Source organism: Cyprinus carpio, chromosome B3 (genome assembly GCF_018340385.1).
Source record: "Cyprinus carpio isolate SPL01 chromosome B3, ASM1834038v1, whole genome shotgun sequence".
Taxonomy (NCBI): Eukaryota; Metazoa; Chordata; class Actinopteri; order Cypriniformes; family Cyprinidae; genus Cyprinus; species Cyprinus carpio.
The window spans coordinates 12,587,425-12,607,166 of NC_056599.1; the positions used below are offsets into that span (position 1 = coordinate 12,587,425).

The 19,742-nt window shown below is 38.3% G+C and overlaps 1 protein-coding gene across 2 annotated transcripts in view; it reads right to left on the reverse strand.

Moving 5' to 3' along the window:
* Window positions 1-566: 566 nt before the first annotated feature.
* Window positions 567-19,742, reverse strand: part of camsap3 (calmodulin regulated spectrin-associated protein family, member 3) — a 36,442-nt gene continuing 17,266 nt past the window's right edge. Inside the window, exons 3-18 of one of the 2 annotated variants that reach the window (XM_042719754.1) lie at window positions 14,248-14,388; window positions 13,769-13,855; window positions 13,501-13,533; window positions 12,184-12,322; window positions 11,968-12,107; window positions 11,515-11,608; window positions 11,335-11,380; window positions 10,756-10,820; window positions 10,496-10,568; window positions 8,364-10,392; window positions 8,157-8,278; window positions 7,381-7,664; window positions 7,194-7,287; window positions 6,989-7,101; window positions 3,011-3,129; window positions 567-2,877 (exon numbers count right to left, since the gene is read on the reverse strand). In XM_042719754.1, coding sequence (XP_042575688.1) covers window positions 2,575-2,877; window positions 3,011-3,129; window positions 6,989-7,101; window positions 7,194-7,287; window positions 7,381-7,664; window positions 8,157-8,278; window positions 8,364-10,392; window positions 10,496-10,568; window positions 10,756-10,820; window positions 11,335-11,380; window positions 11,515-11,608; window positions 11,968-12,107; window positions 12,184-12,322; window positions 13,501-13,533; window positions 13,769-13,855; window positions 14,248-14,388 — 3,882 coding nt within the window. In that variant the 3' untranslated portion in view covers window positions 567-2,574. Of the gene's footprint in view, window positions 2,878-3,010; window positions 3,130-6,988; window positions 7,102-7,193; window positions 7,288-7,380; window positions 7,665-8,156; window positions 8,282-8,363; window positions 10,393-10,495; window positions 10,569-10,755; window positions 10,821-11,334; window positions 11,381-11,514; window positions 11,609-11,967; window positions 12,108-12,183; window positions 12,323-13,500; window positions 13,534-13,768; window positions 13,856-14,247; window positions 14,389-19,742 lie in introns of both variants that reach the window. The other variant, XM_042719753.1, reaches the window with a different exon arrangement.

Consider the following 19,742-nt stretch of genomic DNA (forward strand, 5'->3'; position numbering starts at 1 on the left):
ACTGCCATTCGTATAAAAAAAAAAAATAACTGTCTAACCTCTCCATATCACAGTCACAGAAGCACATCACACATTGTTTGTTTCAGTTTGAGTTTCCAATAAAAGTATCATGTGTCCTGTGTCTAGAATGCAGCTATTGAAGGATGAAGATTATGAAGCCAACCAAAAACATGTCCAGGTCATATTTTACATAGTTAATAGATAATAGAAAAAATAGAAATAGAAAAAACTTTTTTCATGACGAATAAAAAAGAAACAGAATTACTTTAAGAACTTCTTACTTCTAGTAAAAAGACTCTACTGAATAATTATTATATGGTTTTTGTTTATTTTTACATTTTATTTGGGGGTAAAATATGACCAGGACTGTTAACATTCACCTACATGTTCAAAGATGCACTTTTAGAGTGGGAATAATATGAACAACAAAAAACAGAGACATGCACATAAAAAAACTAAAAAAAAAAAAAAAAAAAAAAAAAATTTATAAAAAATGAAAAAAAAACCTAAAAAAAATCTATGTAACTTGCAGAACTTAAGTAAAATCAGTGACGATGAGAAATAACTGGGATTATTTAAAAATGATTTTATTTTTCTAATCCTGTCACATGGGATTGATCCATAATCAAAGAATTTGGGAGAAAACAAAATCTACCAACATGAACATGGAAACAGTTAAAGAAAAAAAACAAAACATTAATGTGCTTTCTGAAATGAACGAGTGAATCACCACATTTGCCATAACATAAATAATAAAATCTGAAACTAAACAGAAAACTCTAGCTCATCCTTACCCAATAAATACACCTTAGGTGACCTAACATTCTACAGAATTGCACAGAATCCAGTTACATTACACCATCATGTTTCACCCAACAGACAAACACATGCAACCTACACACAAATACACATCTCCCATTCATTTGACACAGAAACATATCATCCAATCACTTCAAAAAAAAAAAAAAATTTTTTTTTTGGCTCTTTACAAAAATATGTACATCTTTACAGCAAATCTGTAAAGTACTTCATCATATCCTCCGAAGACAGGAAAGGGTGGCCTGACTGAATCAGTTGTTTTAGTGCTTTGATAAAGAGAAACAGACTTAATGCCCCTTTTATACAAAAAGACAACTTCAAGCCATCCAAGAAACAAATAAGGCCAAGTTAGACAGTTTGGAGACTATCCATAGATCATAGTAATAGAAACAACATAATAACCGTTTAAGGCTGCAGACACCAGGGCTGCTCATCTGACTTTTATCACTTCCTTTTAGCATTTGTTTTATATCACTTTCTGTTGGCGTTCACTATTGGTATATCACTATGTGCTGCTGCATGTCGGGGTGTAAGTATGCATTACACCAAACTGGATTACTTGTTCATTCAGCTCTGGGTACATAAGTGAGAGTTAATATCAGAGTTGCCTTTATTGTTTCTCACCATCCGTCTCATTCTGTCCCCGGTCCCGCTCACACACACATTCACACCAGCACATCCAGCTCTAGTGGTGAAGCAGCAGGGTAGCTTATTCATTGCTAACAAATCGCCACAATATACAAATCATTGTCAAAAATGAAAGAATCAGCAATGAACAGCATTCAAATATACAGTATATTAAATCAGCCTCGATTTTTTTTCGTCTTACATAATTTTTCCAGTTACAGCTATACAGAGTAAAAAGACTTCCTTCATTTTTTGAGTATCATTAATGGAAATCAACAGCACGTTCTGGCATCTTTTCTCTTTTTCATTCATTCTTAATTAAAGCAAAAGGGAAGGAAAAATATCTGAGTCTTTAACATGCTCTCCTGAAGTCCAAAACCTTGAGTGATCCAGTTAGATTAGGTCCGAAGCATTAAGAAAACAAACATCCAGGTGTCTACGATTGACTTTAGGAAGGCCAAACGACAGGGCGGTTTAATTAGAGAGCAAGACAGACTCGAAATGGACAGCAGCATGGGACTTTTTCACATGACGTGACAAAGGAGAGTGGCTGCGCCCCCTTGTAATACAGTTCTACATTCAGTCCCTTAAGACTGAGAAGCTGATGACGATAAACAAAACGATAAGAAGGCTTGTGTTGGTTTGTGCCCTACATTCATCAAAGAGCAAAGATCCAATTTCATCTGGGGCATCCTTTACATGTCAATGGATCCAGTTCAGTGAGTAAAGGAGGGAAGGAGCTGGAAGATTTCTTAGGATCTTTTTCTGGAGGACATTCATTTTACTTGAAAGACTAGACTGGAAAGTTGCATCTAAAATGCCAAGGATACATTTTGTACAATCTTAGAAAAAACAATCAGGCCCTTTTCTTCGAAATATGACTTGTGTTCACTTAAGAAAATGGCAATGGGGATTTTTGACTAGATCTTTGTAACGGTTTGCAAAGTCACCCGCCATGAACTTCTGAGGGCAATTTATTTTAGGATTTTCTGTATTAGGGGCTCTTTTTAGTTATCCCACTCCTTCTCCAGGCATGCACTCCACTGTACCCTGCTACTCTGCCGGAGTGGGGACAGAAACCCGGGGTGACGTGGCCAGCTCAGGCATAGTTGGCATTTCCAGCAGGCTTTATTTTGGGGTCCCGAGCTTCTTTGGGGTTCCTGGGCGCTTGCGCTCCCATAGGTGGTTGGGAATGGTGAAGGCATCCACGCTCATGGACATGGTCTTGGACGGGATGGCAGTGAACTGCTTGCGGTCAGAGCTGTACTTGTAGATCGACTCCACCATAGTGGGACTGATAACACGTGGCCCAGTACCTGTGAGCCTAACCATCTCCTCCGTTTCGGGGTTCATGGTGTAAACCGCCCGGAACTGACAGCTGGCGTCCCGGAACAGGATGAGGAAATGGTTCGCAGAGCTTTTCTCCATTTCCTTTCGCAGACAAGAAAAAATACAAATGAATGGAAGGGACCATTACATCATGCATTCAAATACCCCATGCAAATATACAGTGAGTCATGAGAGCCCAGAGTGTACTTAATGGGCTGACTGACAGGTCACTCACCTCTACAATCTTGTTTTTTTGTGGTTCGTTGACCTTGCCTGCCAAACAACAGCGAGAGATGGCATTATGGATGATGAACTTATTGGACTTGAAGCTTGGCTCCTTGTAGAGTTTCGGTCCTGAAACGGAAATGCAAAAATGCATGTCATTGTTTAAAAGTCAAAGTTTTTGATCACATGACCAAATGTAAACAATCTTAAAAAAGCTTGATTTTCTGCAAATGGTACTTGCCCATGCAAAATTCGTAACCAAAATGCTAAGACATTGCTAGATGGTTACTAGCTTGTTCACTGTTTATCACTATGTATGTATATATTGTGGTCTCGAGATATGGCTCAAGTTTATGAAAGTCTATGAGACTTAGTGCAATAGTCTCCTCTAGGGGTGGGCGATATGACCGATTTCATTTCACAATAACAATATATATATCACAATATAGTTATTTTTAATAAAAACAATATCATAACAAAATCAAAAATACCAAAAAAATATAAAAATAATAATCACCATCACCAATAACAAAAAAAAAAACAAGCAAAAAAAAAAAAAATAAATAAAAAAAAAAAAACCAAATACAAGCAATAGGACAAAAAACAAAAAAAAAAAGCAAAAAAGAAAAACTAAATTGTATAAAAAATTTTTCCACAAACTACTTTCAAAGTTTGGAAAATCTTCTCACAGACCGGCTGGATATATATTAAAGTTTGGAAAATCTTCTCACAGACCGGCTGGATATATATTACTGTTCTAATACTTATGGAGGGCACTGTGTGTGTGTGTGTGTGTGTGTGTGTGTGTGTGTGTGTGTGTGTGTGTGTGTGTGTGTGTGTATGTGTGAGTATGTATGTATATGTATGTATATATATATATATATATATATATATATATATATATATATATATATATATATATATATATATATATATATACATATAAATCAAGACATTTGCAAATATAACAAAAATATATACATACACAGTGCCCTCCATAAGTATTAGAACAGTAAAGACAAAATTGCTTTCTCTGCTGTGGAGTCAAGACATTTGCAAATATAATTAAAAGATGAATATGCGACAAAAACTACAGAATGTCACATACATTAGTCCTTTCGACACGTACATGTTTTACCAAATAAAAAGGACAGCACTTTTAGAGTTCATCCCACTTTTTGATGTGAGCATAAGTATTGGAACAGTTCAATTTAAGGAAGATGTAAAAGATTAAAAGCTAATATTTAGTTGCAGATCCCTTGCATGCAATCAGAGCAGTGAGTCTGCACCCCATAGACATCACCTGACTCTTGGTCTTATGCTTTGAAATGCTTTCCCCCAGCCTTTAATGCAGCCAATTCCAACTGTTGCTTGGTTTGGGAGTTTCTGTCTTTAGTCTCCTCTTCAGCTGGTGAAATTAATGTTCAATCAGATTTAAATCTGGAGATTGATTTGGGCAATCTAAGGCTTAACATTTCTTTGCCCTAATAATGTCCATGACTGAACTGGCAGGGTGTTTTGGGTCATTGTCCTGATCTAATATGAAGTGCTTTCTAATGAGTTTGGTGGCATTTTCTTGAATATTGGTAGCCAAGATGATTTTGAACCCTTCCAAATTCATTCTGCTACTGCCATCATACATTAAGTCATCATTAAAATGAAGAGGTCCTGTTCTAAAGACAGCCATGCATGCCCATGCCATGACACCACCTCCACCAAGCTTTACAGATGAGGTTGTATGCTTGGGATCATTTGCAGTTCCCTTTTTTCTCCACACTTTTGCTTTCCAGTCACTTCGATAAAGGTTAATCTTTGTCTCATCGGTCCATCAACTCAGTCTCAAAACTCTACTGGCTCGCATTTGTGAAAAATCTTGCCTTTCTATTTTAGGTGCTGATCAGAGGTTTGCATCTTGCTGTGTAGCTTCTGTAATTCTGTGTCAAAATTCTCCTGCGGACTGTAGATTGACAGAGCATCACCCCAGCTTTCTGGAGGCTGTTGGCGATTTAACAGACATGTATTTTAGGGTTAATTTTCACAGCTTTTATGATTTGTCTGTCCTCAACTACTGTTGTTTTTCTCAGCCGATCAGGTCGCCGTTGGTTGCTGATGTCGCCGGTAGTTCCAAACTCTTGATTTCTCCATGTCCTTTGTTTTTCCTATAGTTCTAATTGACTTCCTCTTTTCTTTTAGCATCCTAATTGCTTGCTTTTCTTTCAGAGTCGGCTTCCTCGTCTTAATCCTGGTTTGTGTGTGTCATCATTGAATGCAAGACTTAGTATGGATATAACTGATCACAGAGAATTCCCCTGCTTTTAATGATCTGAAGAATTCCCTGCAACAGGACACAGCTGAACACTTAGAAAGACCTGTGAGGCAATCCAATACTTCTACTCACATCAGACAGGGAGATGAAACTCTAAAAGTGATGATCTTCTTAGCTGGTAAAACATCTTTGTGTTGAATCACCCGATAATAAAATGTGACATTCTGTAGTTTTGTCTCATATTCATACTCATACTTTTAATCATATTTACAGATTTCTTGACTCCACAGCTTGACTCCGTATATATATATATATATATATATATATATATTATGGGTAGTCAACACATTGTATTGTTTTTTTTTTATTTTATTTTTTTGAGTCACAGATCTGATTATTTTTCGCATAAAAAAAGAAAAAAAATATTTAAAGCACAATGACAATGCTGTGAAGCGTTTTTGACATAAGCTAATTTTGTGTGTAGCCTACATATACACAACACTGTCTGAAATACGTCTCTATATGCTTGTGCGTGCTTTGATTGTGTGCGAGAACAGTGCGTGAGTATTGAATTGAGCCCTGTTTCGTTTCTTATTCTTGTGGTTTAAAACTGCTTAAACGTGTACAATGGCAAATTAATTTGCAAATCACGTTCGTGCCGAACAGTATAGGGTCTCGTCTGTATTACAGATCAACTGTGATCCGTTTAACCCCTAATATGTGACAGATCAGAGCAGAAAAGATCTTTCGTTTACTTATTTAACATGAAATCGTCAAATTGCTGCTCCATAACAATCGCATTCAACAAAAATACTGAATAATAAGAACAATCATTAACATGCAATAAATATCAGAGTTGTCATATCTATATACATTTTTCCCAGAACGTTCTTGCAATCTGGTAGCAATTCTTCCACGTACCAAAGTAATATACCTTTTTTTATTAATATAAAAATTAAAAATAAATCACAAAATTAATAAAGTTAAAAACATTAAGAGAAAATATAGCAGCAAGAGATTTTCTCTCTCTGCTGTTTGATTAACATGAATGACAGACAGCAGGAATATTAGACTGCTGTCACTTTAAGAGCCGCCTGGATCCAAAATACTATTACATGTGTTTTCTTTCTTAGCGGTTTGCTTCACTTAAGACCTACTGTGTTTACGAGGATGCAAAGACAGCATTTTGACAGATACAAGTATGTGTATTTCACCATTTTAGGCCTATAAAGTGGCCAAAATACTCCCGCTCTCTGTGAGCACCATCTTCACTTGCGTGTGCCTCTCTGACAGCACTCAACTCTCTGACAGCGCTCAAAAATAGTCTCTCAGACAGTGCACACATATAGAGAAATGAGTTCTCTTTCACTGCTAATTGTAATTTCAACGGCTTAAAAACCACTTGTTTTTTTAAACCACAGTGCTTAAAAATGCATGCAAACAATAAGTTTTCATAACCATGTAGCACAGCAACATCATGTGAGCATGTAACCAAGATAAAGACGATCTCTACTGGTTAATCATGTCTACCAGTAAATCGCTCACCCCTAGTCTCCTCCTAGTCACAGGATTTGTGGTGTCATATATCGTCAACGTGTGTCCAACAAGTAGTTCACCAAATTTAATACCTGAGGTTGCTTAAATAATTAATCCCAATATTGAGCAAATGCCTTAGCAAAAACCACTAACTAAACTGCAAATCATGTCATTTTTATAGTTTACCCGTGTATTCTGGGATTGAAGCTGGGGATGAAATAGTAGATGCATTTTCCCAGTCCCCATTCTGTGCAGCAAGACGGCTTGGAGATCGCAGTCTGGATGGTGAATGAGAACGACTGTGGGAAGGAATAAATATTTTTCCATATATTTATACGAGGTCACAAAGAACAGATGTTTCATCAGCCAAACAAATACAGATTTGATTTACCTTGGAGATTTTCTGACAGTTAGTGTTCCATTGTCATTGGCCACGGAGGACAGATTCATTGTTGAATGGGAGTAAACTTTATTTAGTCTAGAACCTGAGAGAGAAAAGAGTTGACAAATCACATATAGCTTTCTAACTGTGATTATCAATGGAAAGAAAATAAGCTTCCGGATGATCAATAACTTACCCATAAACCCTTTGGCAGGGCTGCGAGAGAGGTCGGAGTCATCTCTGAACACTGTTTTGGGCCTCTGCTTCTTGACGCCTCTTACTGTAGTGGGTTTCTGGCGGAGAACTTTATCTAGATCCTCCATTATTTTTAGCTGATGTCGCCGTTCATACTCCTGGCGGGTGAAGTCTCCACGCCGATGAGAAGTGCCCTCTGGTGGAGGAGTGCGTGGAGGCGGAGGGGTAGAAGGAGTTCGGGGTCTCTCCTCTCCTCTGCGAGGCTCATCCACTGAAGATGGCCTACTGAAACATTCATAGACAGCACTGATAAAGCTCACAATGTCCAAAAGGTAATATAGGGATTAACATAAGTTGAAGAGCATCAGATGGCATATAAAAAAAACTTGCAACCACCCACAGTTAGTGGCCAGGAAATTTCTAAGCAGTTGCCAAGGTGTCCTGAGTGGTTTTCCATGCGTTACAACTCAAATAAAAGAATTGTTTCTATGCAATAAATTAACAAAAAAAAAACACAACAAAGTCTGATCATAAAATAATATTCGGCTTTCAGTTTCAACAAAACCCTTATATGAAAACCCTTGGTGCTAATAAAGAACTTAAGGGACTTGTTTCAGCACTTATTCCACATTTTGCACAGACCCCTCATTCAATGAAAGGATAACTGCTAAGAAAGTGAAATTACACATTATCTCTCAATACGTCTAAAGATTTTTATGCCATCAGTCATACTTATTCATAGCGGTCACTTTCAACAGCTTTGTTGGTAAGCCTTACCTTGCCTCCCTCTCCCTTTCTTGTTCCTGTCTTCTTCTCTTTATCTCCTCTGCTCTCTTTTGTTGTTTCTCAAGTAATGCAGCTCTTCTCCTCTCCATCTCATCCTCAGGTCGAGCTTCATCCTGCTAGAGAGTTTCAGAGAGTTAAATAAAGGCTACACATTTCAGACTAAATGTCTCCAAGTTTAGCATGTGATTCTCCCCTAACCTTGAAGAAGAATCCAACTCCACCCCTAGTTTCCGGCTCTGTTTGGTCGCTCATTGAATCTGAGAAGATATCCTGGCCCTGATCGGCTTCTTCACCCTCTAATGCTTTGAGAGAGGACAGTGAGATCTCGATAAGGCTGTTGCGCTTGCCATTGAAACCCGCTGCTGGAATGTCACTCTCAAAGGAGCACTCAGAAGGAGCACCTGAGCTGCTGCCACCACCCTGTCGCTCCTTTCGGGGCAGAATCTGTGAAGATCCGCTATCCAGATCCATACTGAAGATTGTTTGGTCCTCACTGGAGCCGGTGTCTGAGAAGTTGTCCTCTGGTCTAGCCAGGGACGAAGATGAGCGTGACTCACTCTGACTGGAGGTACCTATGCTGAAAGAGGATGAGTTCTGATCCCTGCATTGCCATTGGGAAACTCTTCGCAAATGAGGAAGGTTGTCCACACTTTGAGGGGCAGTTATAACTCTTGTGGAAACAGGAGTCTTGAGCTCTGCAGGCCGAGGGTGGTGATGCAGTTTGGGGCTCTTTGGAGGTGCAGACTGTGCCCTACGGTGGGATGCAGGTGATTTGGGGGGAGCGGTGTGACTTGCAATCCTGCGAGATGGGGAAGGAGAAGAGGAGGCAGAGGGCAGGTCACGAGTGGACTCCCTTGACAAACGAGAAGGTGTTGAGGGTTTGGAGCTGGGTGGGATGACCCAAGCCTGGTTGTTAGGATCTGCCTTCTTCTTCATCAGCTGGTTCTGCTGCTCCGAGAGGCGCTGCATATCGTTTTGGAGAGAATTGAGAGCAGCACTTAGTTTAGACACAGCGTTGTTGTAATCTCCCAGAGGGGCCGTGCCTTTTCCTCCAGGAACTCCTACTCCAGCTTTTTCTTTCTCTACTGGATGGTCCTGTTGGACAGAGGGCTTGATATTCCCCTCTTCTTCTACTGAGGGGCCCTTTTTCAACTGTTCCTCCTCTTGGTGCTCCTCGCTCTCCAAGCGTGCCAGTTTCTCCTCTAGTGCCAAACGGCTGACATCATCTTCTACAGAGGAGGTACCAACCTCCCCTTGACGTCCTTCCCCATCCTCCTGCTCCTTCTTTAACTGCAGGAAGGCAGTTTTTCCCAGCCGTTGCCGGTGTTTGGCAAAGATGGCCTCTATACGCTTCTTCTGAGCCTCAATAGCCTTCCGCTTCTCCTCCAGCCTCGCCCCTAGCTCTGACATTTCAGTGCTGAGAGCAGGACTCTTACTGGGACTCTCCTCTGATTTCTTGGCCCATGTAGTCATCTGTGGGGCCTGTGGTTCATTGGGTCGTACCTGCTCTGAAACAAGTTTCTTCTTCCGTTTGGCAAAATTGGTCATCCTAACACCGCTATCCGGTGTCTCTTCACCACGCGGTTGTGTTATGCGAGGGCCTGAGGCGGGTGTGGCAGGGGTGGAGTGAGTTTTTGGAAGATCTTCCGAGGCATCCGAATCCACACTTCCATCTCTTAATACGGAGTCGTCATCTCTGGATCCCTCTGAGGGGTGTCTGGTGCGGCTGGGCTCTGGCGGGACTCCTGAGGATCGGTGGTAGAGCATTCCTGAGCGGGATGGGGCTGAAGAGCTGAGAGTCACTGGGCTGCCATTAAGTCTAGCAGTTGCTGAATCATCTGGTGAATGCAGGTAGAAACCATCGGGTGCCCCGTCCGGGTGAAGGCGAGGCTCCATCTTCTCTTCGTTGTGGATGATCTGCAGTGCCTCTTCAATGGTTGGTAGCTCTCCTGTTTCACTATCATCAATGCCGTTCTCTTCAGCTAGCATCGGACGAGTTCGAGTGGCCCAAGAAGCTCTTTGAGGGCCATTAGGCCCAGGAGCTTTACTAAGCAAGTGGCTGAGGTCCTCTGGGGGTGTGTATGGGACATGTGTCATGGACTGACCAGCAGGGTTAAGATTGTCCGAACTGACAGATCGAGTTATAACAGGGTTTCCCATCACAATGTCCACATCACTGTCCAGTCCAAAAGGAATACTAAAGGACACAGCAGAGGACAGGGGACGGCTGAAGAGCCATCAAGAAAAAAAAAAAAAAAAAAAAAAAGATTAATTTCCCTAAAAATATTGATAAGAAAAAACAAAATGCATAAAACATTGAAGTAACTTACCTAAGTGGTTTCTTAGTCCACGTTCTTCCTGGTGCCTCTACATGAGACATTGAGGTAGACTGAGTCAGAGATCCTGATCATAGAGACAACACAAACAACCACATGACTGGATGACACATACAACATGCAAACACAGATCATGTAATTTTTCCTTTATGTGAACAAAAATAAACACAGTGTGTACACACATTACAAAGAATGGAACAAACAAATAATGGCAAATGATGACTCAGGACAGAGTAACAGCACATTTTCCTCACCTGTTGCTGCAGTCACAGGGGAAGAGATGGGCAGGAAAGGCATTTTGAAAATAGATGGAGAACCACTGGCACATAAAAAACAAATAAATCACGGTAAGCTTCGGCCTTGATTTTACAAAGGCTCATTTAAGTGATCATTTGAAAAAAAAAAAAAAAATTTGATATAAATTTTGTGCGTTCTTAGCAGCAACTCTGACAGTTTATGATTTCAAATTTTATATTATAAATAAATAAATAAATAAATAAATATATATATATATATATATATATATCTCAAGTGGAAATATATATATATATATATATATATATCTCAAGTGGAAATATATATATATATATATATATATATATATATATCTATATATATATATTTCCACTGATATATATATATATATATATATATATATATATATATATATATATATATATATATATATATATATATATTTCCACTTGATATATATATATATATATATATATATATATATATATATATATATATATATATATATATATATATATATATATATATATATATATATATGCCATTTATACAACCAAATGGCAAAAATTCAGTTGTACCTGTTGCTTGACCTGCTGTTGCCATTTCTGGTCCTTCCAGATGTTTCTACAAGAATAAAAAGTACTTCATCTTACACATTCCTTTTTAACTAACTGTCACTGAAGAAATCTAAAAAGGAACATACACATTTACAAATCTACAGGAAAATAAACTATTCACACATCAAGACATACACTTACCAGTCAGCTCAGAGTCCTGCAGGGGCTGAACAAACTCTGGCTTTGAGACCTCAAACCAATACAAGAGCTCTGCCAGAAAGCTCAGTATGTTTGTCTAGAAAGAGAAAAGCACACTACATATAAAATACTATAGTATGTCCCATAGTACTGTATTCTTATTAAAAATCATCCCATTATAATCATGTGAAGTGAATCCACAGTTGATGTTTCTTCAACACTTATTGTTACTGAATGGTGTAAAGCCTTTCTTAAAGTGTCTGATTCGCCATAGTAAAGAAAAAAATGCTACACTGTGCAAGCCTATGGCCCCATTTTTGGTGCACTGGCCTACTGCATACTTAGAAACATATTTTAACAATCAACACACTACATAATCTGACCTGGTTTTACTAACTGTACTACAATATACTGACTCCCTCTCCTCTTCATGTTTTAGTTTAGGTTTCTATATACCTTTAATTCTGCTGGGCTGTAGAGCATATCCTCCAACTCTAGAGGGCAGCAGCTCTTCAAACAGCTGTCACAGAACTCCCGAATCAGCTGTAGGTTGTACAGGCTGTCAGCCACAGACATGGAGTCCTTCATACATGCATCTAATAGGACAAAAAATGAAATCAATTTCTTACACATCTACAAAATGACAGATTCAGATGTGAAATGTGACCATACCTTCTAATCTCAGTAGACCAGGACAGTAATGGTGAATTACTGCAGCAATAGCACATCCGTTTGAGAGATCCTTCACTTCATTTACCACAGGAAAATAGGGTTTGAGCTTAGTCTGCATCCTGTCCTTCCTGTACCGGATCTGAACAAGAAAAATAGTGTGTTGAACTGCAATATTGGACAAAGTGCTATGTTGCTTGTTACTAGATACTGTTATTGTGAAACTGTTTATTTTTCATTGACAGGGAATGTTGTGTAAATGCTAAAATAGAGATGGAAACATATTCATATCAAAGAAACAAACACCAAATGAAAAATGCATACTAAAGATAACCAGATGGCAATAAATGTCCAAGAGAGAAAAAAAAAAAAAAAAAAAGAATCCATGCAAGCAGTGCATGAAGACAAAATGCAGTAAAAGCGAATGAGACCCAAGTTGAGGAACAGCAAGGATATTGTTAACGGGAAGTGGGACAGCAAACACTCCAGAGACTTAGACTTCAACAGTTCAGAGCAATGAACAGAGGCAGCTGTGTGAACAGCCAACACCTAACACATCAGTAGAGACCTTTTCCACTTGATACACGCAACACGCACTAGGAGATAAGTGCACTAATAACACAGACACACTATATTCACTTAACCACCACAGCCTATGGTTTAATTTAAATTCCATGTTTATTTCTGGATTATTTTTTGTAATGCAAATGATGATGCAGGATGTTGAGACAACTAATACTACTCCTCTAATGGAAGAAGTGTTCTCAGAAAACTGCGATACTAAACAATACTGTCTCCTGACTCCAATTTTGGTTCACTCAGAGGATATATCTAAATCTAAGTCATGTCCCTCAAGAAATCCATGTAACTTTTAAATGCAGAATCTACAGTGCCAGAACAAGGACTTGATGCAACGAAACTACAACTACATCTCTGAAAAACCGCAGTGCAACGTAGAGGATACATATGTGCCAAGATAAGATATACAGGCTATCAACAAAAAGTTGCATCTATACTTTTTATTTTCTATTATTATAAACACCACACAATTCTACAGGTATACTGCAAGTTATTGACATTATTATTATTATACTTATTAATATTTCATCTAATAGATGCATAAATGTCCATGATATGAGGTGGAGGGACTCTAAAATTGAGACATGATTTAGATTAATTGTCCAAACAGGGTCAAAGGAATCAAATTCCATTTATGTAGCCTTGACTGCCAGCAGGGGGCGAAAGAGGACAGATTTATATGGATTTAGGACAGGAAAATGGAGGAAAGAAGGTGGAATGGTAGACAAGAGAAAGACTTACAGGAACAAGTTTCCAGTACCAGCGGGTGGGACACTGTCAGAAAGAAGTGAAGGAATATGCGAGGAAAAAGAGGTAGAAGGGGAAGCGAGGAAGGGGATAGGATAGGTATTTAGACAGCAAAGTAGACCTTGAGGAAAAAGATAGTGCTGCTAAGGAAAACAAGTGACTGTTTGTGTAGAGGTGTAGGGGTCAAGTTATCGTACACGTGTGCCCTTTGAGCTTTTCGAGAGCAAGTCTGTATGTTTGTTTGTTTATGAGTGTTTCTTACCGAAGGTTGAACAGGCTCTGGTTCAGTACTAGGCTGAGATGCGTCATTTTGTGTGCCTTCTGTTTGTTCTTTCAGTTTTTGATTCAGCTACACAAAAGAAAAAACAAAAAACACCTTATGACAATGACATCAAAGTAAAAATTTAAAGTAGTCTTCATGACTTTATTTGTTGAAACACACACCCAGAGTGTCTTTTGCAAAGGTGTTCCACAGGGTTCTATTTTAGGGCCAGTAATATTACATAGAAGTTAGTACATGTAAACAGGGAAGTGTAAGGTATACTTCACCCAAGAATGAAAATTTTGTCTAACAGGTTTGGAACGAGTGAGTAAATGAAGTAAATTGTTTTAGCTACATTTTTACTACTCTTTTAAACATTGTAAATGATTCTTTTTAGTTAGATTTATGGGTTTTGAGAGTTTATAGGAGTTATTTGAGCTCCAAGAAACTCTGTTGCTTAAGTTCATTAAAACACTCACCGTGTTCACCCAGGAAAGCAGGGCTCTGTCCCAGGTTGCATCTGTACCAAGCAGCTCCGAACTGCCAGTCGCCAAGACTGTGCTCACCGTCTCCATGGCACCCACTGCCATTAAGGCATCCATCAACTCCAAGTGGGCACTCTGTACCAATCAGAGGAAAACAAACAGGACTGTCTGAGCATAGAGAAAACCCAGCTGTCATTTCGAACACTGACCTAATGCGCCTAATGTAATAACACCGTCTAATAACATTCAGAACAGCATCAGAAAGCAAGGCCTTTCTAATGCCACAGGACTGGAGATTCTTTATTGAAGATGAATGTTTGGTTTTCTGCATAAGTGTGAAAAATAATTTGCCATGACTTATACAGTATGCATATGCATTGTTCTGCTGTGTAATGCATCCTTAAAGCACTGTGTAATCAAACAGCAAGACATGAATCAATATTCAATACTGACTTCCTACTGTTTCCTTTCTCTTTTTAAGTGTTGCAGCAGTATTATTCCCCTCCCTCCTCTTCTCTTCTCTCAATGATATATTGCAGTATGACTCATGTGTGACAGACTCCAGGATACAGGGCAGTGCTGCAGAACAGCTCAATGGGGACTGCAATTCCAAACCCCCAGCATTCCACATTTGTGTTGCAGACAATGTGTGTTTGTGTGTGTGTGCTGGGTTTTCTAAGCACATCGGATACCCAATGAGAGTGTGCAAAGAACAACAACAAAATGTTATTTTGGGACCAAACTGTTGTTAAAAATCAATTGTAATTATGTCATTTTGTGATTTTAAACTAGCATATTGTGAATTCATGCACATGTTCAATGACAAAATGACCATTTGGGAAGGTAAGGTTACATTAACAAACATTAAAGAAGTGTGCTCATTTGCATATCTGTTTTCCGGTGGTAGCTAATTTGCATCAAGATTTGTGACTCTGTTATTGGTATCGACTACTGATGTATTGGTATTGTTTCACCACTACTCACAAACCCATCTTTCTTATCTAATAACATCATCCCAGACGCTGTAACAGAAATGATATCCTACAGAGGACACAGATGATGAGGACTGTTCCTCATCCTCTCAGTCCATTACAGTGAGGCAGCTCACGCCCAAGCCCATTAAAAACAACCCAACCACATTATCAGCTGAGTCATGGAGAGCACCTTAGCTGCAATAAGAGGGTTAAGCCATTAACTACTTTCTGCACTTCAACTAGGGGACGTTTACTATCTGCAACCCAAACCACCGAGACAAAAACAACACACAATAGAAATTAAAATTCAGAATAAAAACATCAAAATAACTTCATTCAAATAGTTTGGGTCATATTTTTTTTTTAAATAATAATAATGCAAAAGTATAAATAATTTATAGTGAATTTAATAAAAATACAGTAATGTTTTGGCATTACAGTAAAAATAATAAATGTTAATGTCCCAAAGCTTCACTTTAATATGAATTTTCATTAGGCTATACAAAAAACAAAATATAATCTTGATTTTGGATAAAAATATAACCCAGACTGTGCGACACTCACTAACACAGCAACACAATGGGAACACAAGGTCACTATAGTGGTTCTTGAGGGCCATTTGACTCGATATGAGGGTAAACAGTCTTTCCATAATCAAAATCAGCCAGAGGGTTGAGTTTTCACAGAAATGAAAGGACATTTTTCAAGGACAAAAATAACAGATTTCCTTTTGGTTTATGACGAAGACAAACATGGCCAAAGACAATCATTCACTATCAGCTGGAGCAATGTCAGACATTTTCAGAAGGGTTCTTTTCATGTTTTTAAGACAAAAACAAAAGACTTGGACAAAAATCAATAAAACACACGCTGCCTTCCACATGTTTCCAGTCGTGTTTTTCATAGCTGTTTTGTGAATATGAATGTCCTCACCTGACTCTTCACTGCCTTCCGTATTGGCTATACTCAGCCTGCTATAATCATTAACTTTCAAACAGTCAAACAGGTCAGAGGAACACATTCCCTTATGCGGACCCCTACTCTACCACACACGGCTAATGCTAATCTGTCCCAACCAGTGTCTGCCCCCTTACACGCAATACATGCAGCTTTCATCCTTTGCAAGCAGCCAGTAATGCATTTATCCTGTTCAGTACATTGACACACTTGAACGGCGGTGTCTTTCCGAGCGTGAACTGAAGTGCTGACCTCTGCAGAGAGCCGAGGGAGGAGCAGCTCTGTCAGAAAGCATTTATACCTCGGCTTCCAGTGACTGGCTCAGCCAGGGGCCCGTGTTCGTGAGAATAAGCCACAGTGGGAGGGTTTCAACCGATCTCTGTGCTGCTTTAAGAACAGATGTTCTGGTGCAAAGCGAAACGGGATGATAACACAAGTGTTGTATTTAGTGGCAATAAAAGAGTCAAAGATCATTTTTCGAGTATACATCAAAAAACATGTAACAAATGCCCATGAGCTTTTCTTAATATGGAAGCAATAAGCAAAGAGAGCACAGATGGGAAGAACAACAAAAAGAGTCCAAATTAAATATCTTGTCTGCATTAAAAAAAAAAACATTTGGGGTCAGTATGATTTTTCTTTTAACCCTAATGTTGTGTTCCGGTCATTTTGACATGGAGAGGATTTTCTGAAATTGCTAACGTTATCACACTGGAATAAAACTAAAAATAATTTTTTTGTAAATTATTTAATAAATTATTAACAAATATTTGATTAAATCTTTTATAATTCTCTTTCGAATAGGACCAGCTTTGTGTTTCTTTTTGGAACTGATTAATCGTAGGACTCACTTATCTGAGCTTATGCTCAGTTTTTGAGTAAACATTGCCAAAATTATCCACAAATAATGCTTTTTTTTAATTATGATGAGAGATTTATAAGCTATATTTAAAGGCCAGTCATTTTTGACCAGGGACACCAAATTGGGTAAAGGGTTTTCAGCCAACTTGCAATAAAATAATTTTGCATTGATCAAAAGTGACAGCACAGACACTTTTAATTTTACAAAATATTTCCATTTCAAATGCTGTATTTGGGAACTTTCTAGTCATCAAAAAATGTTGAATGTATTTCCAATGAAAAGAAAAAAAAAAGCGTAAGTTTCCACAAAAACTCTTTTCAACATTAATCAACACTGCAAATCAGCACATAATAAATTACACTTCAAAATGTACTCAAATAGAAAACATTTGTTTTAAATTGTAATAATATTTTACAGTTTTACTGTTTTTTTTAAGTAAATGCAGCCTTGGTGAGCAAAAAAAAAAAAAAGGAGAAACATTTTTTAAAACCTTACAGGCTGCAAACCTTTGAATGGAAATGTATATATTTATTTTGGCTAATTTGACCATGCTTACAGCTGAAAATAAGAGTGCACTAAAGCCCCATTTAACAAATAATAATAATAAAAAAAAAAAAACAATCTGCAGATTCCTGCCCAATATAAGGGCAAAAATTATTTTGTGTCTGATCGGTAAGAAACTACTGCAAAGGTCACAAGCTCTGTTATGCGGTACAGTAATTATACAGAGAGGAGGGGAGAGCAGTTCACGACAAAAGAAAGGAATGAAAGCGAGAGGAGACGGGAGGGGGCTTGGATTTCCCGTCCCGACACTCCAGGACTTGCTAAGCTGAATCACAAGTTTCCTAATGAGAGGGGAGCGGGACCAACACTGGAACACAGAGCACAGCCAGTCTGCCAAATCACCATAACAACCAGTATGACCCACAATGCACCTCACCACAGCTTAGAGCACACCGATGAAGCTGGAAATCCTGAGGTAACACAACAGCCAGTCCTAATGACATTCTGCCGTCACCACAAACCCAGGCAGTCCTGTGACGACCGCCAAAATACTCCACTGGCAGGACAAAGGCAAAACAAAGTTCACTGTGGTTATTATAACTGTGTGGGGAAAACAGATGCTTACTTCTAACCCCCAGCCCTCAGTGTGCCACAGACAGGAGGATAAGAGGGCCAGGGGTGCAGCAGGGGGTGATTTACAGAAAACCCTGCAGCCCTGGACCTTATGAACTCATTCTCCAAGCACATGCATATAAACACACACACTGTAAACATTTCGAATACGAAAATCAGTTGTGTTTGTTATTAACAAAACCAAGCAGCAGAGCACAAAGCAGTGCTTAAATACTGCGGACTGCAGCTCCAGCTGTACAGGAACTTAAGGAAGTAGACAGCAATAATCTGACTTCCAAATTCCCCAGTTTAGTTCTGGTTAAACAAACTCCAGCCATTTATTACAATTTCCTCCAGAATATCTTAAACAAACAAAACAACAGCAGCAGCAACCTGAGTCTCTCATGGAACTACATGTATGCAGCTCACAGGAAGCCCTTAACAGCACTGCAGAATTAATAATACTACACAAAAATAGACATACAGATTATAAACCGATGAATCAGTGAGCAATTTGTGAAACACTGTTTCCTTGTTCAATAAAATAAAATAAAACAAAATAAAATAAGCTAAAAAAATAAATAAATAAAATCCTAAGTAATATTTCCTTTTTAATATATTAAAATAACAAACTTAAAATTAAGATTAAAATAAGATTAAAGACAAGATTAAAATATACTGAACAAAATTATAAATGCAACACTTTTGTTTTTGTCCCCATTTTTCATGAGCTGAACTCAAAGATCTAAGGCCACTCTAAAATGCCTTTTGTGTACATAGAAAAAGTCTTAGATTTTTGAGTTCAGCTCAAGAAGAATGGGGCAAAAATCAAAAGTGTTTCATTTATAACTTTGTTCAGTGTACAATAAAAAAAATAGGATTAAAAATAATGAAATAAAGTAATAAAATACACCTCTCAGATCAGTTGAACAGTTAATATTATTGTTAACATTCAGGTGTATGATAATGCTGAATCTGGGTCACAGATTATCATTGATGGTATTGTAGATGGACGCACAGATTATAAATCAATCAAAGCATTTTGTGATACACCTTGCTTCCTTTATCAATGAAATGAAATGAAATGAAATACACGTCTCAGATCAGATGAACAGAACTGAAATGTGGCATGTCTGGTTGTTAATATTCAGCTGGATGATGACGCCGAGTCTGGATCACAGATTATCACTAATCTTCACAGATCTTTATCCTCTATGGGGGCTGGGCACTGCTCCGCATTCGAGCGGAAAATGTCAAACCTGCAGAGATGTGAACAGCTAGGAAGGTCACAGCAATCTCCAGATGTTCCTTCATTCAGAAGGAATTATCTCTTACCTGTTCCACATAGAGTGGAAAACAAAAAGTGCTTTGCATTAGGTATGCATTTGTATTTGTATACACTTTATACAATACAGACTGTTTCAAAGAGAAATAAACAGCAAAATAAGTGTTGCAAATTTCATCAGTTTCATCAATTATAGCTGTTAAGCAGCTCTACAGAAAACAACATTGTCATTATTCAGCTCACTGTTGATTAAATTTAATAATGTCAATGTTGCAAAGTTCATCAATTATGAATG